This window comes from Galleria mellonella, unplaced genomic scaffold (assembly GCF_026898425.1).
Source record: "Galleria mellonella isolate WM207_F2 unplaced genomic scaffold, CSIRO_AGI_GalMel_v1 utg40, whole genome shotgun sequence".
NCBI lineage: Eukaryota > Metazoa > Arthropoda > Insecta > Lepidoptera > Pyralidae > Galleria > Galleria mellonella.
The window spans coordinates 2,857,843-2,877,380 of NW_026442094.1; the positions used below are offsets into that span (position 1 = coordinate 2,857,843).

At 29.8% G+C, this 19,538-nt stretch overlaps 1 protein-coding gene across 1 annotated transcript; it reads left to right on the top strand.

Annotated features, from left to right (window-relative positions):
• Window positions 1-1,571: 1,571 nt before the first annotated feature.
• Window positions 1,572-11,773, top strand: LOC113520256 (uncharacterized). The gene is made up of 4 exons (XM_031914675.2): window positions 1,572-1,756; window positions 2,197-2,374; window positions 8,288-8,413; window positions 9,661-11,773. Exons 2-4 carry the CDS (start codon window positions 2,266-2,268, stop codon window positions 10,260-10,262), a joined length of 837 nt encoding a protein of 278 aa, XP_031770535.2. The 5' UTR covers window positions 1,572-1,756; window positions 2,197-2,265; the 3' UTR covers window positions 10,263-11,773.
• The last annotated feature ends 7,765 nt before the right edge of the window (window positions 11,774-19,538 follow it).

The following is a 19,538-nucleotide window of genomic DNA, read 5'->3' on the forward strand; positions in this document are numbered from 1 at the left end:
AATCATGACTTGTTTCTATAAATGGCACTTGTAATTAAATTAATGTAAGTAATATAACGGTACGTAAAACAAAGGATCTGCCCATTTTTGCACATATTAAGACAAAAATTTCATGATTATTAATTATCGAAAAATAATTGAAAAACGATAAAAAAATTTGAGTCTTCCATACTAACACAATGACTGAACATATCGTATCAGTATGGGGAGTACAAATTCTTTTGTCTTTTTTTGCCCTTGTTTCTTGGGTTTGTGTTCGGTTTCGTTAATATATAGAACACTGCCTTTAAAAGATACTAACGATTTCGATATCATTTTGTATACCTAAAACGTATATAAATCTTGTATATGTACCTAGCTAAATTACTTATATAATCTCATCGTTTTTGATGCCGGAATCTTTACAAGATAGGTATCTTGAAGTATCTTAATTTTATTGTGATAAAACACTATATTACATGTATCATATTAATCGCTATTAAGATATACATCTGTTTAATATTAATTTCATTAGATAAACATTATCCTGATTATTATAATTATAATAGATGTTAATAAATCTATTGTTTAACTTGGTAATTTAAATTTTATTATATTTTATGTGAATAGAACTAAAATATACAGTTTACCTCTACATAGTTCTGTTATTGGGAGACTTACAATTATCAATTAATTGCGTTGTTAATTAAGATCACATTGTTAAAATGTATTACTTATTGATTGACGATACCTTAACTTGGTAAAATTTTGATTACCTTCGGTATGATATATATACTACTTAGTTATAGAATTTTTAGTTATTGTTATATAGAATGTTGAAATATCTTGTAACTATATACTTTACTGTTATTACTATCCAAATGTGTGTTGTAAATAAAGCATATTTTCTAATTCTTTTTCTCTCTTCTTTCAAATTTTAATATAAGAAATTTAATTGTATATCACATAATACTACAGATATTATATCTATACAGTTGATCGTTGTGAGAGTATTCCTTTATCCACATATACATCTCCATGATCACTCCATGGCGACCATCTCCATGTAATGCATTATAAGATTATACTATAAATTACTATATTATACCATTTTTGTTATTAGCAGGTCGTTGCTATTAATTTAATATATTATCAGCTATACTAAATATCATAATACCTTAGTCCTCATACTTATAATTTATACATTATTAAAGTAGTTAAAATCCCATTTAGACGATTTACAGGCGTACAATAGAAAAAACTGTTAAAGAATCGTATTAAACACAATGCAATAGAAACAATAATCTGCCCAATCGCCAGGTAATCCTGTAACTTCCAGCAGTTTGGTATTAACATTGTATATCCAATGCCTTTTTCCGTGTATCGTCTTAATATCGCGGCCATAACCATCCAACGCAGTTATATTGCCCGCTAAATATGTAATCACGTGTGTGGAAGCGGCAATATAAACGATACATCATAAATTAATAACATTCGACGAGATACAGAAGAGACTGGGTGCAGCTAGCAGGCTGGGCAGGGTTTGATGCGCGAATCTCTTGAGCCCGAGCTACGGCAGTCAGCTACGTGCCGTAGTGGCGTTTGCTACGTCGTAGCGGTTGCTACGAGTTTGAGCGCGCTTCAGTGAACACGTGTATTAACAGATTTATTAATATCGTAATAAATACAAAGGAAAATTAATTTTGTTGTGAAGTGTATATATATATATATTAATAGTGTAAAAGGATTTTACTTTTAATTAACTTTGTTATTTTAGGTACAATATTATAAACTTATTGTCAAGTGTGAATTATTCCTTTGACAATTCGGTTTTAAATTATAAAATTTTGGATTGAGATGTAATAATTTTTAAAATTCAGCATATTACGATATTACTCTTCTGTATTATAAAATAGTTTAAAAACTAATATAATAATAACAAATAAATGTAATATTTGATATGAATGAATATCGAATTATTGTTACTGCTTATAATTATATCCAATAATTTTCCCATTAACAGCACGTTCTTGTCTTTGTCAAACAATATAAAATTTATTGATATATTGTCAGCCCAAAATGTTATGGAGGTATTTTCAAGAAAACGTTAAAACAAGACATCGTTAATTCAATTGCTTGAATCTCAAGTAACAGAATAAACGATATCTTAAACGAAAGTCCGTGAATTCCATTTTATTGTCAAATAAATCTTAACAGAACATTGTGTCACTTCACTTGAGGCTTATTGTTAATTCTATTGTTTGTGAAATAAAGTGTATTTGAATAATGTTTAGAGTAGATATAAATAAAAAAATAATGTTCACTCCTCTATGGTTCGTGAGCATAATAGCTCTCTTGATAGTGGATGTGAGGACTGGTTCTTTACAACAAAAAGGTAAGACTCTAAATATATAAAATAATTTAATGATTACTTTTAATAACACCGAAGTACGGCATGACACAACTTTCTCATCATGACAATACTAAATAATAGGATAACAAAATGTATATAATTATATTGATATTTGCAATTTTCCTATATTGTGTATCGCATACAAACAAGAGTCACACACACACACACACACACACACACACACACACACACACACACACACACACATACACACACACACACACACACACATGCACGCGTGCGCACTTATACACACACAAACACATCTTGCTTTTCTCTCAAATTGTATTTAAGAGAAAAATGATAAACTTAAAAAAGTGATAAAAAACCGAATATGTCGTATACGGTATACATATATGGAGACGAATTGTACATGATGTTTTTGATGTATTTTTAACATGGGATAATCCATGGGAACAGTTAATTATCCTTTTATTCAGTTAACAGGAAAAAAATAAGTATTTATTGAGAAATCTAAAAAGAACTATATTGTCAATTAGATTAAAACAAAACAGTCCTATAAGCACATAACTATCATTTATAAATCTTAGATTTCTTAATAAATTCATAGTTTAAAAGTTAATTTTTTTTCCTATTAACTAAATAAATAATAGTCAAACACAAGTATTAAGTAGCCAAACCTCGAATGGCGTTGGCGCGGCGTTGAGGCCGAGTTATGTAAACTCGTTAAAATTTCTCTCCAACGATATTCAAACAGTAATTGTCGCATTCATTGTAAGATAACTTTTGTTCTGTTACTTTTAGTTATTATACGTGCTATTTAATAAATAATAAGTACCATTTGTTAGAAACGAACGCAAGGCCACGCGTTTTGCTATCCTATATATACTCCAAAGATCATAAATTTGGATTGGATGAAAAACTCTATCTAAATTTACATTTCCAAATTAACTTACCATTAGTCCCCATCGCTATCAATATACGTTATCAGGTCAACCTCCCCGCGGTTCCCACTGGAAACCATCGTGACTAATTTATTGTTGAATTCGTCAGGATGGGCTAACTGACCTGCCTTTTCATCCTCATCAATTATCTCTCACTGGTGCCCCGTTAGTATATACCGATAGCGTAGGCGGAGTTACCATTCCATTATCATCTATAAAAAAATTAACTTACCAGTAACTCAAAGTACTAGTACATATTTAATTTGAGAGACGTTATGTCCTCTTTTACGTTACATTTAAATGTGGTAAACGAATGCAGCTTGTGGGAAAGACCAATGTTACCATTAGCAACGATTAGTGATGTTAAGTAATTAAGTTTATTTGATAATGGCTAAGCAAATATAAAAAGGCGGAAGAAAATAATTGAAAAATACAAGGATTCGAAGGAAAGGCAGCGATGCTATTGTTACTAAATAAATAAATGGTTACAAGAAGCGAGTGGCCTGACTGGATTCCTTTCGTGAAACTGTTAGAAAGCGAACAATAGGGATACCTCACACGAGATCCGGTCTCTCAAAAGAGTCTAAATGTTTTTCTTAACAACAATATGGAATGTATGCAAACAATTTTTATATTGTGTTGGATAAATAATCGAATAGTTACAAATTTTCTTGTGCTATTATTGCTGCAATGTAGAAATTAATTTTATTTTTGTTTTTGGATGCGTGTGAATATGTCAGGTGTTGTTTTGAATTTTCATGGAAGATAGATAATATATATATATATATATATATATATATATATATATATATATATATATATATATTATTTTTTCTTATATGATAAACTTTATTTTATGAGTAATTACAGGGTACTATATTATAATTTTTATTTGTAAAAAATACAAAATCAATGTCAGTGTCGACATTTATTAATCAACTACAAACACATAATATATGTATTTGATACATATATGGATTTATAATTATACAATCGAAATAAATCTTACTATATATCTTGAAATGAATCAACAATTATTTCTGCCATTACAATTATATTATTTAGCAATTTCAATTTTTTGTGGTTAATTATGTTCAAGATACATATGTAACTTCGTCCAGTTTTTTAAATATCTCTTTATAGTTTTATTTACCATGCTAAGTTTTATTATACTCGTATGAGTAATACTCATTATATCTATAATAAGTATTAGTTTAAATTTTAAATGTAGATATAAAATATGACGTAATGTATACCTACCTACAGGAATAAGAAAATACTAGCATTCTCTCAATTTAATGTAATTCGATAAAGGAATCACGAGTCCACGATTAATTTAGTACATTGGTAAACTAATAGGAATTGATGTTTATGTAACTCATTACTTACATAAAATGGATTAAGTATTTAGAAATTAAAGGAATAATTCTTAATTTTGTTGTTATCTTTTTTTAAATGGATGATAATGGGATGATAATGCCTGCCTTGCCCTACCTGCGCTAACAGTATACACTGGCACTGTACCAGTGACGGATTATAAGTGAAAATAAAAAGGCAAGTCAGTTAGTCCATCGTGTTGAATTCACTTGGAATTGAACAAGATGATTTTCTGAAAGAACCGCGAGGAAGTCAACCTGATAGTAATGGAACTACTAATCGCTATTATTAACAGTCTCTTCTCCCTACAATTCGTTGTTATTATGTATCTACTGCAATCATTAAAGAAAATTATGTTGAAGAATATTATTCATCAAAATCCAGATATAGAATAAACGAAGGCTATTTATATGTATATGTACAATTTGAATGACAAACAAATAACGACTCACCATAAGACCGGTGACCATCGCTTAAACATATACATAAATATGAAATGATAACCCGTTAAAAAAATATTACTACCTTGGATGGAGGACGAAGGAGAACCCTTTTTATAACTTACAGGATATAAGTAATAAAATTTTCATAAATTTAATCCAGAGAACCCCATAAGATTTTGTTAGTAACCTAATATGATTACGTAGGTCGAGCAACTTGGCATAGAGTTCTTGTTTTGAGATTTTCTTCTCTTGTATTGGTGTTTTTTACCTATTTTTCTCAATTCCTTTGGTTATTTTTTAAGATATCGAAGGGATTAATTGAAGTGGAGATATATTGTATTTTTGTTCCAGAATACTATTTCATACAGAACACAGATAATATAATACTATATGATACAGAATGAACATTGATAATATCAATTTAAAACCACAGAAATGCCTGTGATACTCTACTTGTATTGCCATTCGGTTCGACTTTTGGTCGAGCCAAATTAGGAAATGATTTTTTTCTGAATTGGGTCAAGTCTGGGTATTCTGGGTGTAGCCCTATATATTTGTTGCCTGGTTTCTCATAACACAAGGTATCTTTGCTGGAGAACTAAATAATTGTTGTGATTATATATCACTTATGGTGACACTGATGAACTACTAGACTCAGACTGACCAGATTCAATTTGTACATTTGATGTCAATATACTAGTCTTAGGTGGAAGAAATTGGGAGATGAAATGATTCCTTGAGTCTTGTTATATACATATCTATATATTTGCCAACTATTTACAGGAATATTTACAAGAAATAGTTAATAATGGTTGATAATCAGGATGAATTCATTATTTATATATAATGGCCAATTTATTGTCCCCGTCTTATTATTAATATTCCTGATGGTTAAGACGTAATGCCTCTGTACTCACTAATTTCATTGTAACAATATTCCATTTTCGAAAATCGAAGCACAGTCATACAAAATTATCGCTACAGATTCTTGCTAATACTCAACGTTCAGAGACAATAAAGGGTTCATTCGTACCTAACGCCCTACCGATTTAATAATGTAATAATTGAATAGATACGTTATTAATGTTACAAAGTCATGTACTTATAAGTGTGTTCGGGATTTGGAAGACTTTAGAGTTACAGAAGTGTTTGTGTATACCCAACTTCGCAAACAGAAACTTGTTTGTTATGATAGGTAGTAGTGTCAAGGGTCGTCCCAGTTGCCTTGAGTTATTGTACAACTGTCTTAAAGCAATTACTTAAGAAGTATATAACGATATATCATGCTTATTTCTTGCTAGATAGTTTAGGAGCGTTCGAGTACGCAAATTTGTATTGTCTAGTCAAAATTTAATAGCTTTTCATTGTTCTTCGTTTATAAACGCATTCATTCGCTTTAATTTAATATAATAATATAAAATTATCCTGAAAGTAAATTAAATTCATCCAATAAAAAAGTGATAATATGATATAATATATATTTATATTGAATAGTCAACATTATGTATCAAGTGTTTTTATACAAGTGATAATATATATATATATATATATATATATATATATATATATATATATATATATATATATATATATAAAACTTTTTTATGTATATGAAAGTTAAATAAATAAATTAAAAAAACAGTCGAATTTAATTAATCTCTATTTTGAATGCAGTAGATGAAACAAAAATACCAGTCGATAAGCATCACGTTCATATAAAGGGAGTTTTCTTTTTAGTTATTAATGGGATTTAAAAACTAATTAATGGGTTTTTTAATAATTAAATAAAAAAATTACAATAATAATTTATTAAAAGAGTTTATGCGTGAGTGATGATTATAATTTTGTATAAGAATTTAAAGTTTCATTTCTTAAAATGTAAATTTGTGTATAATAAAAATTTGTGTTTATATACCTTAATTATTTACGTTACCAGTCCTAATATTTTACAAATTTCTAATAATATTTCAAATAAACCATAATATAGACAAATAACGTGATAATTCTACAAAGTATTCATTTTTATCCTTTGATTTATATCCTAATCGTAAGTAATATTTACACTTGTTGTTTCTTTTTTCACATATCAATATAATTAATTGATAGGTTATTTTAATCCTCTACTAAGAACTTCGTAGACATTACTTAGACACTGGAAAACTTTCTTAAGTTTTTCACTACAATCTCTATAAATCTATTACAACTTTTCTTAAGTATAACAAGATCACAGTCAGTCTTGCTGTCGTCTATAATTGTAATATTTCAGTAAGACTAAATCTATTTTTAAATATTCTTGTCTAGTAAGCAATTTGATGTTTAGTGACGATGTCTTTGCCCTGTATATATTGGAAAATGGTGCCCGAATCGATTAAATTTTAATATAAATCCTGAGAAACTACAAAATTATTTGTTTTCTTATTTAAACTAGAAAAATTTCTTCTCTGATTTTTAAAACAATTATTGATCTTATACAAAGTTTCGTAAAAAAATTTATCCATTGCATTTGTGATTAGCCCTTCAGATTAAGTACTGTTGCTGTTCTATGTTAAGTATGAGAAAAAAGATTTTTAAATTTACATATCACTACTATAAACAGATGCCTAGTAAAAAAAATAGAAATTTTCACAGACTGGATAATATTTAGATAAAACATTAAATAAAAATTGAATATAAGATATATTTGGATTTTAGTCAAAAAAGAGATCGAGCTTATAATAAAATTATTGAATGTAGATAGTTTCAACCCAGTAGGTATGCAATAAATTACAATGACTAAGTTATTTACATTCCTATCTTTATCTTCAGCTTTAGATAAGGTATTTCCTATTATCATCACTGTCGGGTTAGAGATCAGAGAGTTGCTTGTATTTTACACAGCCGACATACCATCTGATAAGAACGACTAGATACCTAAAGCCTTCTTAGGTTAGGCTGATTTACTGACTGTCATTTGATAAGTAAATCGAAAGACTTTAATTCGTCCAGTGGACACTCTATAGCTAGTAAAATAAAATTGTAAACAAAGTAAACCACCGGACTATTACTTCTTAAAATATATATATTTCAAATACAGGAAATAAGAAATCAATTTTATACTTATAGTGAAGAAATATAACCTGTTCATCTTCATTTTATGCCAGTAAATTAATTTTTCACTTGCTTATTTGCAGGCGAGAAGGCCCAACGGTGCTACTTCTGCCCTTATACTAACAACACATGTGACCATTTCTGGCACCTGCAGATTGAAAACTGCTCAGGAAATACTCCGTACTGTGCCACTGTCGCCTTTTCACCAAGTTAGTATAATTTATTTCATCTTATCTAACATATAAAAATTTCATAATAAAGCGTAATGGTTAAAGATACTTTACTAAGTTATTATACAATATTTTAAAACCACCTAGCAAATAAGCATAACAATGCCTGTGTCAGGTGTTCCAAGTCCACATCTTTCATTCACATCCGGGCCATTCGTATGTTCTATAAATAAATATCAAAAATTAATATAAATACATAAATACAAAAATTATTAAAACAAAATAATTTTGTGTTTATATTTATATTATAAGAATGTGTGGGCGTGTGGGGTGAGTGAGTGAGTGATTTCTCAGAATAATTATTACAATATAAAGGAATAAAATTATATAGCCTGGCAACAAAATTAATTAATGTCTCTCGTGAAGTAATTTTAGGCACGAGAATAGACGATGGTTTTATTTAAATACTAGTTTGGTTTTTAAAACACCACATAGAAAAAACTGTTTTCGCATTAATGTAGAATATTAATAGAGAAAATAAACGTGTGGTCCTGGCATAGAACAGACCACCCCTTCCTTTCCTCTGGGTGTCGCAAGAGGCGACTTAAGGAACTTAACGGTACAGGGATGGGCAGCAGTGTCCGTCTTAAAACATCTCTAAAAGCCTAACTGCAGTTGCCATCTCGCCTGCTAAGTGTGGCAACTGTTGGCAAAAATCTCCTTATGTTCAGCAGTCGACAGTTAACGGCTGAAATGGTGATGATGATTAATAGAGATAAACAATTACATTTTTCTAATTAAAAAATGAATATAATTACTTATTATAAATCTTTTACTGATTTGGCATGAAAATAGACATGTAAAATTCTTATAAAAGCATTAATTAAAAGTTAATTTTTATGGACCTTAGAATGACAAACAAGCTTCCGTCCGTCCTGATGGAAAATGGTAACCATAGCTTATATTCATAAACCGAACCATAGACATTACAGAGTATACTGTGTTGTCCATAATACACATCATACTTTTGAGGACTAAGGTGTTATAGTGAATTTCATTGTCATATATCACCCTTCAAACCGAAATATAGCCATGCAAATACAAATGCTTCATGGCATAAACACGAATGGAAAAGAGGTATCCAATCCGTTAATTTTTGTGCAAAGTCTCTTTCTGGTAAAAGCATTTCTATATCACAACATACATTTCCTGTAGATATTAATATTTGAATTATCATAATCAAATAATTTTAAATTATAAGTTGATAAATTCTTTTATTTTGACAGATTTTACATCGTTCCTTCAATGTGCTGCTCCAGCGGAGGTGCCGTGTACGTTAACGTATTCGGCGGAAAAATATGAACTGAAATGCATCTGTGCTGGACACCTGTGCAATGCACCGTTTTCGTTAAAGTTATTAAATGATTTACATAATTTCTCGACTTCAAATGTACCCAAGAACACTACTGCTGATTTTACAGATAGTTTCTTTAAAAGATATTCGACCACTAATATTACTGATAAGAATATTTATAAACTAATAACAATTGAACTGACTCAAATAACCGAAGTAACGGAACATTCTTCCCAAAATGTGTCGCAGATAACGACTGTTAGTACTGTGACGACCATGCACACTGTTACGCATTCAAACGAAATAGACATTCCTCGGGCTGAAGCTCGGAAGCAGGAAGCTGCAGCGCCTTCCGATGACGACGAAGACGAGAGCGAAGGCAGTGGATCCTACGATGAAACGAAGTCTCAAAGACATCCACCGTCGGCACCCGCAGCACCTAGTTCCTTCTTGCCAGCCAACGAAAATAGATCATCTGCTCTTTACACCAAGCTTTTTCTAACGACATCAATCTTTGTTTTCTTTATAGTGTAGATAGATTTTAGGTATATATAAAAATAGTGTATAGAGTATTTACTACTATTACTACTATAAGCGGAGACAGCTAAATCGAAGAATGTTTTGTTGCGAGGATTAAAACAAATCCGAAATTTTCTAAATTTTTCATATTCATCATTAGGCCATTTAGATACGTGTATAATTATAATTTGCTTCATGCTTCGGCGGATTACATAAAGTTGTCACACGGCAAGCCACGTCAGTGATCTTTTTGTACAAAGAAGGCAGCCTAGAACCTCTTGACATTGAAACCTTTACACACAAGTAGTAATAGTAGAGTATTTCAAATTATGTATTAAGTACAATAACTTAAAATAATAATTTATAATTTAATTAAAAGACCCAGAGAATTTAATTCGATAAAATTGGTAGTGTTTACCTTTTGGGAACAAATATATAGGTACATTTTGTAATTCCTTCTTAGATACATTACACAAGGTTTTAAGCCTATGTAAAAAAATACTTCTGAGTCTATAATTGGAACGATATAGTGTTTCTTTAATTACGAATAATATAGAACTTAAACAGCTAGGTAATAAATTCAGAGAAACGTACTTAGAAAAAGTGCATGTATAAACTTAAGTATCAAATCTCCAAATAAATAAAAGTGGATGGTTTATTTGTGACTAAGATATACTTTATTTATGAAGTATATAGAAATTCACCGGTATGACCGAATTATTAAATTAACAGGAATTTGTGAACTAATTATTACGAATTGTGATACTGTAATTACGTGCCAAAATGTCGTTTTAAATAACGACGTGTACCATATACAAATATTTGATTGAATAATTTAGTATTCCAAAAGTATAAAAAACCAATTTACATGCAATAATTACCAGCATTTATTTATTGATAACTAGATGAGCAAAACATGTATAATTTTTTTTTTGTTAAAATTAGTTTTATTATTTTTTATTATTTTAATAAACTAAACAATATTCATATGTGCAGTTTTTTTTTAAATTATTATAAAAATATGAGTAGTATTATACCTATTCTTATTCACCCTATGTAATGAAATAATTATGTAAATGACATCGAATATTAATTATAAAGTTATATAAATAGTAATATTTTAATAAAAACATAAATTAATTGTTTTCTCAATGAAACTGCCAAACGTAAATACGAGTAGTATTTTCTTCATTAAATTGCTATACAGATTTAAATACCATAGATATATATTATTATAAAGAATTCACACATTTCGCTAAGAGCAATCACTAAATAAAATTTTCCTAAATGAATACGAAAAAATACGCAAATGAATTGATTTTCTTGAAATACATTATAGATAGCACATATACGTATTATGCATAAATTCATCTTATTAAAGAAATACCTTCATATCGCACCACGTAATGTCTTCATAACGATCTTTTAGATATAGTGTCAATTATGTAATTTCAACGTTATCAGTATGATTAAGTTGTTTAAGGAAAGTTGTTGTGATTTATGAAATAAAGTACTGTGACATTTCATTCTTTTATTATTACACAAATGGAGTTAGACTATTTCTTCAGGCAAAGGAAACCAAATAATTATGCTCATGACTGTAATCCCTGATAGAGTATCAGAGATATTTGGGGACTACTGTTTTAATGGCGAAACTTATATTCCATCACAATATGGCCATAATTGCGCCGAGCATATTACAATCAAATAAATATTTCTTATTAAATTAATAGTTATATCAGATGTATATTTATTACTGTTATCCAAGATAGACGACAGTGATAAATAGGTACTACTAGATATTAATACTTTTTCGTAACATATTACCAACCTTGTTTTACTATAGTTATTGTTTATATCGACAATAGGTACAATATTGATTATGATAATAATAAAATTAGCGGTCCCTAAACAAAAATTAATGACTTTTTAGATTTCACATCATTGTAATTTTAAAATTAATTTTCTCAATGAGTAAATTATAATCGGAAATGTGGGAGTTAGCATGACCTGGAAACAATAAAAGCGCAAAAAGTCGAGGGAATAATTTGATTTACTGCTGACTTCGTAGTCGGTCCACCGCCGAAACCTTTTACAGACACGTTTCATAATAAAAGCTTCGCGGCTTAAATTCCTGACTTCATAAAGAATTTCCTTCAGAATGAAAGCACTGTAATGTTATTCCGATCGTTACTTTATTGTAGTCGTTTGCTTTCAAAGGTATGGTAGTGCCTTCGTTAATATTGTTTTCCTTCCTTTTGTTATTACGGGTAATTGTTACAGATTTTTTGTCGGTTTTCTCTTTGAGTTGGCGGCGCGCTGTACTTCAAAGAGAACTAATTTTAAACTCTGTGATTAAAAATGACGCTCATTTTGTTTTTAACCACTCGCTCGCATTATCGTGGTCGTCTTAAAATTAATAATTAAAAATCTCTTCATTTTAATATAAGCTAAGCTTAGTTCGAAATTAGGTAAACACTGTGAAATTGATCTCAATTGAATAGGGTGCAGTAAAATATACAATGTGTATACTTGAATCGTGCTATATGTATCGAATCAGAACAAAATAAATAAATGAATACAACATTAAAAAAATATAGCACAGGTTCCGCCTTTTACTGCCTGGTTTTTGATATCGTTTAAAATACGAGTACAGTATACAACAGCCTAAAATTATATAATAATGAAAGGTTCTTATAACGTCTGTTAAGGGTCAGTTTATTACCAGACGTAATTTATGATTCTTGCAAAAACTGGTTTCATTAGCAGAAAAATATGCGTATAGTTCTCCAATCTCCTACTTAATTCAGTTTTAAAATATCACAGCAATTTATAATGATCTTATGATGTTCAATTAATATTACTAGTTTGTTGGATTGTTTTATATCTCTTATAAGCCAATTTGTTTCAAGACCTTTGTATAGAAATTTGGAACAGAATAGAAACCTGACAGTTTTAATGAAAATTATATTGATAACCGTCGACAACATTGATGAACAGAACTTTATAGACATTAAAGATTACAACGACAGTGATACTTTAGTAACTATTTCTGTAAAAGACAAGTTCTTAAAGATTACATTATTGCAATAAACATAGACGTACCTATTTAACAAACTCTTTTTTTTTAAGTCCTTTAAAAAGTCTTATTTCGACAACAACCCCTCGAACAAATAAGTATACCTATTCGGTATAATACCTATTGGCAGGCAAATACGAATGAGACAATGCCTCGATTATGCTTGAACTGAAGCTCGCCGCCTATTTACCTAATTATCATTAACACTGGTTCTCGCCTATGATTCTCGACTATGAATTATTTCCATTTCAAACAGATTTTGTTTTAATGTATATTCTAAATTTAATAATTTACTCCCAGGAAATAACTAAGTCTCTTGCTTCGTATTATCAATAATCAAAATATGAAATTTGAGATATTGCTCGAGCTCCTTTCGTACTTAAAAGTTTTTTATGCCCCTTCTATGTAAGAAATGTAATATTTCTTACATAGAAGGGGCAAACTGTAGAAATTAGTTAGAAGAATAATATAGTTATTGTAAAATTCAATATATGAGCATTTGTAAATAGACGTATTCTATGGTGCCCATGTGACCATAGATATTTTTTTTTATTGATGGGTGAAAATGTAATGGTAACCTCGCCTGCGCTAACGGGATACGCTGGCAAGGCACCGGTGAAGGGTGATAGATGAGAATGAAAACAGGCCAGTTAGCCCATCATGATGAATTCATTAGGAATTAACTATGATAGTTTCCAGGGAGAACCGCGAGGAGGTCGACCTGGTTAGGTATATTGCTAGCAATGGCAATCTCAGTCTCCATTACTAACAATTCCTTTCCCCCCTGATCATAGATATTATCTATTATAAATGACTTTATAGTAGAGAATGTTTGCCAATCTATGAAATGAGTTACGTTATTTGCTATTAATATTAGAAGCTTAAAAAGTTTCCATATATTTTACTTCAAAACAAAAACACAATAAAAAGAACGACTATACGTTATTTATTTCTTTTATGTCATTTAGTTAGGTTTTTCGTGGAACAATTACACCAATAATATTTTTTACAATAATACCTATTTTCAATTGAAGTGTCTGCGAATTTGTTTTTAATATGATTATAATATGAGTGTTTTTAAATACATATTTAATTCACATACACACACTCGGTCTCATAGTAGTATGTAATTGTTTGAAATCCGTTTGTAGATATTAGAAAGTTCTGATATCGAAGCAGTCGAGTTTTTATAGTTGTAAAAACATTACCGGGGTGGTTTGGGTACAATGAAAGAAACTTCTTTCATCGCATCGTTGAGCGCTTTATGTGTGGCCTGTTCGCGCCACTGTTCTTGCTATTCTACAAGCATTTTGAAATATAGATATAACTAAGTTTTGTTTTCGTCTCCTTTGTTCTTTTATAAGTAATCCTTACTAATATTATAAATATGAAAGTATGTTTGTTTATTTTGTCTCTGCGCCTTAACGGTTTCGCCAATCACTATGAAATTATATACACGTAGTATATAAGACGGATAAGACTATTATAGGCTACTTTTTATCCTGTTCAGTAAAAATATCTCAGTCACGAGGACGAAGTCGCGAGTAAAAGGTTGTAAGAAATAAATGTAATTGTTCTTATTAAGCGTCTAGACTATTTGTAACGTTAGAACAACATAAATGACAACCGATTGAATCCTCATTTTCTTAAAACCTTTTTTCTATTTTCATTCAATTTTTTTAAATCTGATCGGAGACCATAATTGTAATTTAATTAATATTGTCATAAGACTCTTTTTATAAAAAAAGAATTCTGCCTATATGATATCAGTGTACTATTACTTTATTGGCCAGATGGCTTGGTATGGGGTTTTATTTCGAATTTTCCTGTTCACACTGGCATATTGTGGTTTGATCCCCTTGTTGCCTTTACGCCTCCTATCCCATACCAGGGATACCGTAAGAAGCGAAAGGGAATGGTGATAAATAGATTGAGGTCGATTCTGAAATGCCATTCCTATCCTAAACCAAAGAAACCTATTTCTAAACTAAATTATTACATTAAAGACCATTAAAAACCAAATTTTAAGTACATAGTTCTCGAAATAATAATTTCACTGCAATATCAAACTGAAATTTTAGTTATAAAGATGTAGACAACGGCGCACTAGAATCGACTCAATTATTTTCTTACACCGTTACCATCCATAATATGTCTTAATCTAACAAGCATGTTTATTATCAAGAAAATTATATGAACTGTGATTATACACGAGTATATATAGTTTAATACATACATATCTGTCACGCCTGTTTCCCATAAATAGTGGAATATATATATATATATATATATATATATATATATATATATATATATATATATATATATATATATATATATATATATATATATATATATATATAATTTAATAAAACGGGAATTTTATTAACTTACTTTTTTACTTATGCGCTCTGCAAACTGCGGCCTGAAGAAAAGGCGACTAAGGGAGGGCAAGGGATGGACAGAAGTTCCTCTTAAAACATCTCTAAAACCTAACTGAGATTGCCAATCCACCAGCTAAGCATGGCAGCTATTGGCAAAATCCCTCAAGACGGTGGCTTATGTCAGTGTACAGTTACAGACTGATATGATGATGATGATGATGATGATATATTTATATAAACATCGTTAACAATGAATGTAATGAATATAAGCTTTAAAAATAAAAGATTCTATACTGTTTTACTTTGTACTCGTATATATTATTAATATGCTTGATAGTTATACGTTATTTAACTACATAAATCAATGTGAAAAGAAGCGCGGCGCGACAGCATCAAAAGGCCTTTATGGCCCTTTGTTAGCCTGCTTTTACTCGGCCCGGTTTATCGTCGCCATCCGATGAAAATCGGTCAAGCTAGTAATCTATATGTGTGCATCTATTTAACCAGATAGTTTAGCTATATGCGGTCACGTGTTTTTCTTCTATTATAAATGGGAAAGTGATTTTCTAATTGTCATTGTATACTTTTATATATTTGAAGGAATAAAGAGTTAAATAAAGTGAATTTATTTGTTACCTACTTGAAATATACGAAGAATAAACGAAGTGGCGGGAAAAGACATGTATACTAATAAAATAAGCCATTATATTTCACTAGATTTCTTTTTTATCTTATGCAAAAACTTTTCTAGTTCTAAATTCATTTTGATGATCGTTTAATCAAATTAATATTTTTGTTTTATCTAAAATTAATTGTTTAAATTATAATTATTTTTTTTACTGACGATGAAAGATGTCGCCTTCTATGTCTGGTTTTTATCAAACTGTTTCCATGAGATATTACTAGCATTATTGTCAGTATAATTAATGTTTCTACCGTGAAGCAGTTGTGTTTGAAGGGTAGGATATGGCACTGAATTTACAGGGTACAGAGGAATAACACCTGAGTCCTCAGGAATGGCAACGCATGCGAGGTATCATGGGCGAAATAGTATACTCTGTTAAGTCCATGGTACTGCTCATGCCTATAGGCAACGGTTACCACTTTCAATCACGTGGGCCGTTTGCTTGTTTGCCATTCTAAGTTGCATAAGTAAAATATATAATCAGTGAAGACCCTGACGTTCACTACAAATTTCAAATATGAATGATCGCGATAATGTTTCCATGGAATTATTAAAGTATTCCGTATAAATCCATTGATTACAAGACAATAAATAGATGTATTTTCTCATGCGCAATCTAAGAAACTTATATCGATCCAAACTCGAGACTCTGAACAACTGAGCAAAGTGCAAAATGCATCGACTGTAATTGGGTACTATTCGAAACTTGGGATTTGCAGTGGATATGGGTAAAGTTTTGTTAATTGAGATTTCTGTATGTGTTAGTATTAGGAGATAGTATGGACAGAAATTAAATACTGTACGGACAACATTTTCATTGTTTACTTATTATGTAAGAACAAACGAATGACTTAAATAAGTCTTTATAATATTTATGAAGGAACTATCTCCTTATATTATGAAAAGACTACTTTTTGTTTGTTTTCTTTAAAAAAATTCTGTACCTATTTTTTAGAGTGTATAACTCTGTAGTACACTCCAGGCGTCCTAGAATTGTGTGGATGACAGCTTTCTAATTTGTTTCTCAATTGTCGACAAAATAATTGATCGTGAAACTTTCATTTAAAAGATTTAACTCAGTAATAATACTTGTTTTATATATTTTTTAATAATAGTTTTTTTACAGTAAAATCAATCAAGTCAAAATGTCAGTCATCATGTTCATTACTTTTTAAAATTACATAAATACAATAAGGTACTATTCTTGATCCATTACTGCAATCGTAGAAAGAAAATGCAGTATGAAATAGCAATAGAACGTTGTTGAGCAAAGGCACATTAAAAATAATACCTCCTTATTGCGAGGAATATTATTACCTCCTTATTGTATTATTTAAAAAATAATAATGAATCAGGCTTTATTTTATAGTATATTTTTTCAAAATACAAAAAAAAATACCCTAATCATTTCATTTAGTGACACGTGATTGTTGCATATGTATCATTTAAAAAAAAATAATTGATAACTAAATTATAATTGTATCTAATATTAAAACTTATGAAAACTCGAGTTTTTTTTCAAATCATTTCGATTACGATCAACAAAAATAAAAAATTCTTAACATTTTTAATACTACAATGTAAAATACAAATCATTTTAATCAATATAAACTAATTTTAATCGAATGTCACTCGCGTATCATAGCTAACGTTTTACTTCAGACTGTCTTTTAATTACCGTCAACCAAAAATAATAACATATAAGAAACAAGACAAAAAGTTATTTCTAAACCTGCTCGTATTACCGTGTTTTACTTATAATGATATCTCGTTTTAATTATTACCATTATTGGTTGTCATATCTATTAGGACCACAGGTACTGCGCTTGATATATAACTACCCTGAACAATATACCTAAAATTAGAAAGCAGGAACGTAATATTTTATTATCACAATTACGTTTGTAGATTATTTTAGGAATAGATAGATGCGTAATATAACAATAATCTATTTTATTCATAAACCTCGTGACATTAAATACTTAGGTCATTTATCACATTTATAATAGAAGGATCATAATAATAGCTAGTACACAATGAGAACCTTTGTACCGACCGTTTCTAAACGAAGTAGGTATATCTAATTTGAATAGAGGTCACCACTGGCCAAAGAACTTTGAAATTTTATTAAGCGCTTTGTGAAGCCACTCGTCAAACAAGAACAGATATCACTTTTCAAGCTTTATTGTTAATGATGGTTTCGGATTTTAATGGAAAATTTCGATGAATATGTATACCTAAATAATACTTTATATAATTTTTTTTTTTTTTTTACAACGCAGGGGGCAAACGAGCATGCGGCTCACCTGATGGTAAGTGACTACCGCCGCCCATGATCACCCACAACACCAGCGGCATTGCAGGTGTGCTGCCGGCCTTTTAAAAAGGAATATATTTTTTAAAATATATAATATATATAAAATTTAGTTATTTAATACCTATCTTAATTTGATTCTCAGATTCAAGGTATTCTGTGTTATGTGAAAACGAACAAGTAGAATCACAAACGACTCAGTACACACACACCCCAGCCAATTTAGAAAAAGTCGTTCCCTAAATTGGTCCAATCATGCATCGAACCCGACCTCATTTTACGCAAAGCTAAGCACACTCTTACATATTACAGATAACACAATCCATGGATCCATAAATAAAATTTTTTCGACATAGGCAAATAATGTGCTAACTTATACGTACTATGTATATATTTTCAATTGCTACGACATCATATCATTATGTCTTTTATTTATATGTTTTTGATTATTTTATCACAGTTGGCTCTGTGAATTCGTCTCATCGAAGTATGCTGTTTCATCTTATCAGTAACATATTCACACAAATCAAACCATTCCGCCTATCTCCCAAGCGAACGATGTTGAAAAAAACATACAGTAATTTATTCAAATTTATGTATGTGTTTGATTCCAAAATGCCGTCAGCAAGAGAGTGTGATACATTAATAGGGTTACGTACGAGTGGATAAGGTTTAAGTAATTGTTTACAATCCTTTATCTGTAATATACAATTCAATTAACTTTTTGATTTAAGAAATTATGAAAACCCTTCCTAAGTTGCATCATTATCATATCTATCGTTAATTGTCCACTGCTAAACATAGGCCTCTTCTTGAATTTTGTCAGTAG